Source organism: Cebidichthys violaceus, unplaced genomic scaffold (genome assembly GCF_023349555.1).
Source record: "Cebidichthys violaceus isolate CVI_PGR_0920_01 unplaced genomic scaffold, fCebVio1.0.p SCAF_22, whole genome shotgun sequence".
NCBI lineage: Eukaryota > Metazoa > Chordata > Actinopteri > Perciformes > Stichaeidae > Cebidichthys > Cebidichthys violaceus.
The window spans coordinates 2,062,879-2,071,050 of record NW_027176395.1 but is presented as its reverse complement, the minus strand read 5'-3'; the positions used below and the strand labels follow the sequence as shown (position 1 = coordinate 2,071,050).

General features: G+C 47.3%; 1 protein-coding gene across 2 annotated transcripts; it reads left to right on the top strand.

Annotated features, from left to right (window-relative positions):
- The first annotated feature begins 600 nt into the window (after positions 1-600).
- cdc25b (cell division cycle 25B) lies at positions 601-7,364 on the top strand. Of its 2 annotated transcripts, XM_068718025.1 has the most exons (15): positions 601-1,169; positions 1,317-1,399; positions 1,801-1,852; positions 3,270-3,311; positions 3,438-3,477; positions 3,808-3,945; positions 4,059-4,178; positions 4,263-4,400; positions 4,517-4,594; positions 4,720-4,911; positions 5,227-5,331; positions 5,419-5,481; positions 5,575-5,673; positions 5,823-6,068; positions 6,212-7,364. In XM_068718025.1, exons 1-15 carry the CDS (start codon positions 955-957, stop codon positions 6,350-6,352), a joined length of 1,752 nt encoding a protein of 583 aa, XP_068574126.1. In that variant the 5' UTR covers positions 601-954; the 3' UTR covers positions 6,353-7,364. The 2 variants fall into 2 exon arrangements, with proteins under 2 accessions (XP_068574126.1, XP_068574124.1); XM_068718023.1 differs by having other exon boundaries at positions 4,059-4,400.
- Positions 7,365-8,172: the final 808 nt, after the last annotated feature.

The following is an 8,172-nucleotide window of genomic DNA, read 5'->3' as shown; positions in this document are numbered from 1 at the left end:
TATCTATCTATCTATCTATCTATCTATCTATCTATCTATCTATCTATCTATGTTTGTACTGTATGAATTATGCAATAATATCTGATTTCAGCTCGCATGTGTAAACCACAGTTTAGATGAATTAACATTATGTCATTATGTTTGACTTGCAATGCTGCCATTTTGTAACTTCAGAGCGATACCTTCACAGCTCTGTCCTGTATTACTCATCTTATTCCAAATGTTAGCAGCCAAGTGAACATTTACTCAATTAAAATTGACTTAATGTCCAAAAAGCAGGTATATTTATCAGTACTATATACATATGTATTCTATTTTGATGGATCCATTGATAAAAAAAAACATGGAGCCCACAGTTGAGAGTCGAGAACAAAAGATATCTGAGAAGAAAAATGAAAATTTTAAAGGATTGTGTCACGTCCTTCTTCCTCTCCCTTATCCGGTGAGAGGACAACAGCGGAGAGTCGTTCCGCGCTCTGATTGGTCCGCTGGATGTAACAACAGTGCTGATTGGCTGAGGGATTGCCGCTCCGGAGCTTCTATTTTGAACATAAAAACGGGGGTGCTGCGGTCTGTTTTTTCTCAGAAACCAGGCGGCTGTCAGAGAGGGAGTTCGCTGTGCTGCAGCTCTCTGACACGCACACACACACACACACACACATACACACACACATACACACACACACACACACACAAACAGCAGCGATGCGGCTTTAGTCGTTTACAGGACCGAATAAAGATTTCACCACCGAGTCACTTCCAGCCGGTGTTTCGGATCCTGTGTTTGGAAATGTTTTCTTAAATTGTTGCTAGCTAAATGGTTAGCTTCCGGGGTTAGCTTGACGTTTTGGACCGTCTTTGCTAATTTGTCCCTCTCCAGACCCGACATTCAACCTTAAATCTTCGGCGGAACAATACCGTCTGCAGGATTAAAACCAACTTGGACGGCTTGAGATGGAGTCGGATGATGTTTTTGGCTTCACCAGTCCTGTTAAGACTGTTTTGAAGAGCAGGCCCGACGGGATCCCCGGGCTTTCCTCGCTCTGTCTGCCCGAGTTGAGCACAAAGAACATGCACTGCAGGGACCTGTTCTCCCCTGGACCCGCCACCGTGCTGTCTCCTGTCACCAATTTGGCTCTGGACATGAACAACTTAGCTGGACTCGGAAGGTAATATTAATACATGTTTACATATTTCTTCTCGTGTATTTCATCTGATGTTTTTGTTTGTTTGTGTTCAAGCCATGGATGTATTCCTAGCAGTCACAGTCTGCTTTAATGTCCACACCACTGACGTTCATTCTTCTCCCCACACAGCTTATGCGATACCCCGAAAAGGAGAAAGCATGCACGCCTTGAGAAGGTTCCCTCCTTTGCTTCGGACGTGTCATCTGATGCTGGTGAGCCTCCTAAAAACCCATTGTCTCTGCTAATTGATGCTGTGAGAACTGATGCCCACGGGCCAAATGGAAATCTATTGCACCTCCTGTCATAGTCATAGTCCTGAAGATGTGGTCCTGTGACAACTCTCAATGCTTGTTGTAACTATTCAGTACATGATGCGCCATGATGATTTTTGCCTTTTCATGAAAGGTAGCTTAATAAATTAAAATAATTGCAGCACTGATGAAGTGCAGTTGCACCGGTCTTAAGTGTAAAATCAAATCCAAATTTGCGGTTTCGTTGCTTTTAAACTGGTTTTTGAGTATGCAGCTCTAGTCCATCGGTATTCTTCCGGCCGTTGGTGCCGCTTCACCTCCTGATGCTTCTGTTGACCTGTGACACGCATCTCTTCCTCCAGGCCTCGGCATGGACCCCCCCAGCCCCATGGATGCTGTTGAAATGGAGGACACGTAAGTTGCGACTGTCCTGGTCACGTCTGTTCTAATCAATCAGCCCGTGAGGCGGTGCCGCTCTGCTTACCCAGACACCACCACCCCCACCTCCACCACCCTGAGCTGAGCCAAGCACTATTTCTCATCCGTAGGATTATTGTTTCTACCGTTGGCTTTAAGAGGACGGCTTCACGCATTATTTTTTTTTTTTTAAGAAGATTAACTGATAAAGACATGTGATCTTAACTTTCCTTAAAGTGCCACTCCTTCAGATTTAAGTCCTGGTAATGGTAGAATTTCTATTTGAGTCTTTCTGTTGATACATGAGCTTCAAGTTTTCACAATCGTTCATTTAGTTTGCGTTTATACAATAAAGACAAACGGCAGTTTTTTCCTCCAGGAATGTCACCGCAGTCATTTTGAAAATGAATAAATATTGCGTCGCTTTCATCAGTGAACCATAGGCTCGACCGCCATTTGTGTTGCCGGGCAACAAGCTTTACATTAGCAGCTCCGCCGTGTTATCTTGACCAGTTTGTCAGCATGTCCCCGGTCTTTTAATCTTGGGTGGCCCACTTCTTCTAAATTCTGCTCTGGGTGAGTCCCTGCAGACATCTGCCGCTGTCTGATGTGAGACTTCCTTTACAGCAGCATTTGGTCCTCAAGACCTCATTCACCTCTGGTTGCTAGGAGGGTTTTTTTTCCAGGTTTTTGGGGGGGAGGACATGCCCAGCGCTTGGGTTTAATGATAGCGCACCCCCTCTGGGTTTTGGCACACTCTTCCTATGCACTGTTATATCAATATGAATAGGGGGGGGGCAGGAGTTTCTTCTGCGTCCTGGCCTTTAGAAATCAGGGCACCCCCCCAGAGAACAACTGCCCTCCCTCCTCCTGGTCCGCATTGAATGGGACACGCTCTCTCCTCCACAAACAAAAGGCTCTTGCAGAAAAAGGGGTTTGGCGGCGTTGGCTCCAGCAGGCATATGGTAGATTAGCCGCTCCCTGCATCCCTTCTCCCCCACTCGCACCGAGCCCTCCGCTCATTTAGCATACAGGTGGGCATTGCTCCAATGCAAAGGCCACCTCTTTGCCTCGACGCATTCAGCCAACTTCCTCAAGTCCAACCGCTCCTCTCGCTTCCCCGAAAGAGCTCCAGATTCTTTTATCTCTGAAGTTTAATGACACACGGTGTTCTTCCACCGCCAATGAAGGCCTCTCTGCCTCTGTCCTCCTTTTATTAGAAAGAAGTGTTTTTTTTGTCAGTGCTGAATCCGTGAAGCCATTTTCGCTCTTTTCCGTCGTTTTTAAAATGAATGATTAATCAATTCATCGTTAGCTGCGGCCTTATTTTGCTTTCTTGTACAATATTAGTTTTGATCGGTTTCATATTACCGACCTTTTTCCAACTAGTTCTTTGTCACGTTTTCTGTTGCAGATTTGAGAAGGCCGTTCAACAGTCGAGCAGAGTCATCAACGAGTAAGTTGCTTCATAGTCGATGACCTCGCATCATTAACGGGTGTTTTTATTGCCTCATTATTTGAACGGTATTGCTCTCTGAGGAGTGTTTGTATTCACCACACCGCTCCCTCTGTCCTCTACCAGTAATAGGAGGATGCCAATTAGAAGAATCAACTCATTGCCGGTAAGGAGATTTGCCATGTTTTTTTTCCTTAATTAGTCAAAACTTTGGCTGATGCTGTGTTAATTTGGCCGTTGATAAAGCACTAATATCCCAGTGTCAAAATATTCCCCGAGAGGAGTTTTCATAAATCACACAAGCGGGAGTTTTCAAAGGATCACAGCTTGACGTTTGTGTTATTGTGAGGCTTTAAAGCCGGTTGGGAATGAGCAACAGGAATATGTCTTGAGGGCAGATTTACATATTTAATGAGTCCAGTGTAAAGCTGCTACAGGACAGCTCCTTTACAGTTGCTGAGCGTCTGCTGACTTGGATCCCCCCCCCCCCCTTCAGCTCCAGCTCCAGAGTTACAGTCCGTCTCTGAAAGGACAGGAAACGGATTCCCACCGCTATGGAATATTCGGACACCAACCCTCCCTTACGACGGCCTCCTCTTCCTCTCAACGCGGCAACAAGGAAAACGTGCCGAAGGTCCGTGATGCAGACGCTTCATAGACGCGATGGATTGATGTGAACATGCACCTTAAAAGTTGAGCATGAATTCCCTCTTTTTAAAACCCTTTTTTTCTTTCTTTTTTCCTCAGGAGGGCTTTGAATTCAAGAAACCAACCAAGCCGGTGTCGCGGTCTCGCGTGCGCTCCTTCAACAGCAGTCTGGCCAAGGACGCGTTCGCCCGCCGCCCCAGCTCCGCTCCGGCCCTCATGGTACTTCATCATGTGACGAACGAGCGTTCGAACGCCTGCTTCTGGAAAGATGCTGACGCGCCTCATCTTTTCTGTCCTTACCAGTTTTCGTCGCCCCCGCCGATCCAGCAGCTGGACTTCTTTGACTCCAGCCCCATGTTCCCGAGGCGGTCCTCCCCCACGTCGTCTCCCAACGACGACGAGGACGACGGCTTCCTGGACGTTCTGGATGACAACATGGAGGTGAGGCCCGGGCGCTCGCGCTGGTCGTCTGAATCGCCGCTTTCCTCTGGAGAACTCGGAACGTCACACTTTTATTTCGCTGCTCACTAACTCTCTTGTTTTCTCGTCGCCTGCAGAACAACTGTGGGATGCCGATGGGAATGGCCAGCTTGCTCACTGCTCCGCTGGTGACTGACAGTTCAGGAGAAGACTCTGTGAGTTTGTCTATATGCCGATTCACATCGCATAAATCTAGAAGCTGAAATGTTTACTTCTGCCCTTAAACACTGTTTACTAAGGATGTGTGGATTATTTTGTTTGTTTTTTTTGTCTCCCTCAGCCCGTGATTCGCTGCCGGCCTCGCAGCCTGTTTCGCTCCCCCTCCATGCCCAGTCCGCTTCCGCCGCGTCTCTGCGCCAAGCGTCCCGACTGCTCCGGGGACGAAAGCACGCCGGTCCGGGTGAAGCGGCGACGCAGCGTGGCGGGAACGCAGGTCACCACCGTGGAGCAGAACCCTGAATCCCCAAGACTGGTGAGTCCTCCTCACTGCCTGGCGTAGTGAGGGATCAGAGTTTACACCACGTGGTGTAATTTAGTTTAATGAATGAGTCTAGTGTTGACTTAGTGGCAACATTAGTGTTGGTTACTGGAGCCCAGCCTTCTTAGAATGCAGAGACTAAAGCCTGGATCAGCAGGGTAGAGACCGGGTCTCTGTTCCCTCCTTATTGGAGGTGGAGAAATAACTTCTGAAACATCCTCCGAGGTCGACTGGCTGACGATCTGAAATTTCCTAATTTTTCCTCCTCGGCTCTCCTCCTGAACTCGTTCCCTCGCCTTTTCCTTCCAGGGCTACTCTCTGCTCCAGAGGTCCAGGTCCTTCTGCCAGACGGACATCGAGAAGCTAATGGACGGCGAGGACGGCTCTAACGAGCTGATAGGAGATTTCACCAAGGTGAGGAAGTCACTGCTGTGCTTCTCGCACTAGTAACTCAACTGTGTGAAATTACTCGTCTCATCCAATTTTTTGTGTGTCTTTCAGCCTTTTGTGCTTCCCACAGTGGATGGCAAACATCAAGACCTCAAGTACATCACCCCGGAAACGGTGAGTAGAGGCACTCGGAGCTACCGTAACACATATCTAGTGTTTGGTCGGCTTGCATTCTTCATATTTAAAAATGTATATTGTGTTTTTCAGATGGTGTCAGCTCTGTCCAACCAGTTTAATCATCTAGTGGAGCAGGTTATTGTCATGGACTGCCGCTACCCCTACGAGTTTGACGGGGGACACATCAAGGTGAGAATCTCCAACATATATATTTTTTTTTTAAAGCATTTACACAACGTCAATAGAATCCTTCAGTTTGAAAGTATGTTTGGTTTTTTTTATAATGGAGGCTTGTACTTCTATGAGTTAAGTGGTTGCGTTCGTCTCTGTGGTCTCAGGGCGCCCTGAACCTGCACCAGGAGGACCAGGTGGAGGACTTCCTCCTCAAAGCGCCCATCGTCCCGTCCTGCCCGGACAAACGCGTCGTCATCATCTTCCACTGCGAGTTCTCGTCGGAGCGCGGCCCTCGGATGTGCCGGTTCGTCAGGGAGCGAGACCGCGCCGCCAACGAGTATCCCGTCCTCCACTACCCCGAGCTCTACATCCTCAAGGGCGGATACAAAGACTTCTTCCCTCACTTCCAGGTCAGTTTACTTCTATGTCGTGGCCTCGAGGCCCCGCCCCCCCCGTTCCTCATCAAACACTTACAGAGCGATTCTCCCGCGTAGTGTTGGTTTGAGTGAAACCCTCTTCAGTGCTCTGAACTCTGTCTCCTTCTCTTCCACAGTCCCAATGTGAACCTCAGTCCTACCGGCCCATGCACCACGAGGACTTCAAGGAGGACCTGAGGAAGTTTCGCCTCAGGAGTCGCACCTGGGCCGGGGAGCGCAGCAAGAGAGACATGTACAGCCGACTGAAGAAGCTCTGAGCGCCTCCTCCTCCTCCCTAACCGCCTCTAAAAACACACTGCCCCCCCCTCCCTCCTTCCCTCCCTCCCCGAACTCCTCTCAGAGCCCAATGCCTCGCCCCACCAACGAGGAAGTACCTTTTGGGACTGCGCCATCAGAAGGGGATTTTATAAAGTCCCTAAAAGTTTCATTTAACTCTAGCAAAGTTAGTTATTTATGCAAAATTTAAAAAGAGGGGAAAAGAATGAACGCTTGACTTGAAGTGGTTGCCGAGGTGCAGTGACCAGATTTAAATTGAGAAACAATGTGATCGTTTTTTAAAAACCACTTGGACCTACCGCCTGTTTTACCTTCGTCGTCTTCTGCTGGCGTTAGCAGCACCAATCACTGCCAGGTTGCAATAACACAAACGAACCACACTGCCAGTCTGACGCTCGTCTTTCAGTCTCCTCACTGGATATTTTTATTTTTTTTTATTATTTTGCATGTGTCTATTCCCACCTTTTTATCGAAGCACTTAATTTAAATACCTTGAAATGATGAGGTGCTTTTTTTTTCTTTTCTTTTTTGATACTGCTTTTATATATATATATTTTTTTTTTTATGAATTGTTGACCCCAAACTGTTGAAAGTATGCCTTTCTCTAGGCGTCCCAAAATGCAAATTAGCTATTTTAATGACAATTTGTACAGTCTAAAAGTGATGCAGAGCTTTTTTTGTTTTTTCCTGATTAGATGCAATACACGGTAACTTTCTTTTAAATTTTTTTTTATTCTCACTCAGAAGAGGCCAAAGTGAAACCGTGCTACCTGTTAACTTTGCAGTGAGATGTTTCTGATGCTGCCGGTCAGCTAGTGTGAGAGGAGTTTTGATCTTTCTTTTGAGTCTTTTTCTATTTTATTTTCAGAGACGACACGTCTTCCCCTCTGCAGAGCTGATGATGTCAGTTTATAACGACTGGGGTGGTTTTGAATATTTTTGGTACAGGCTCGTGGGGGAGCTGCTGAAATAAAAAGCCAATGTGTGTTCAAATGTGATGTGCAGGATCTTTATTTTCTAAATTGGTTTTTCGTGCTGTGACTGTATCATTTAACACGAAGATGCAAAGTTTGATATCTGCGCTACAGACGCATCTCTCCATATATCAGGGGTAAGACATGAGCTTATAAAACCACGGCTGTGTTTTTAAATTACTCTGTTTGCTGCATGGTGAGCTACAGTTACTGTCACAAGTACAGAACTCGATCTCCGTACAGCACTCCACAATTTCCCACGATGAAACAAAAATGGTCTGTAGCTTGTCGGCTTCTTGCTAAAATGCTGCAAAGCAAGTCTTAACGATTGCTGTAAATTTACATTATGCAACAACTGATTAATCACTGACCTCTTAATGTACCGCTCACCTGAATAAACTGTAGTGAAGCAGGCCTTTTTAAAAATGATCATATCGGTCCACGATTCACATTTAATGCACCTCTGGGTTTGATTCAAGGTTGTAAACCTGCTAAAAGGATTGTCAATGTGTGTGTGCGCGCGCGCGCACACACACACACACACACACACACACACACACACACACACACACACACACACACACACACACACACACACACACACACACACACACACACACACACACACACACACACACACACACACACACACACACTCCTGTTTTTCAAATTCTCCCTCTCTAGCCGACCTTGGGAGTGGCCTCTCGGCTGCAGCACGTGCCCATGCATACATATCCACATTCCTGTATGCAGAGGGAGGGAGGCCTTGTGAGGACGGCGCCTGGCAGCCAGCCGCCCCCCCCCCCCCCCCCCCCCCCCCCCCGACG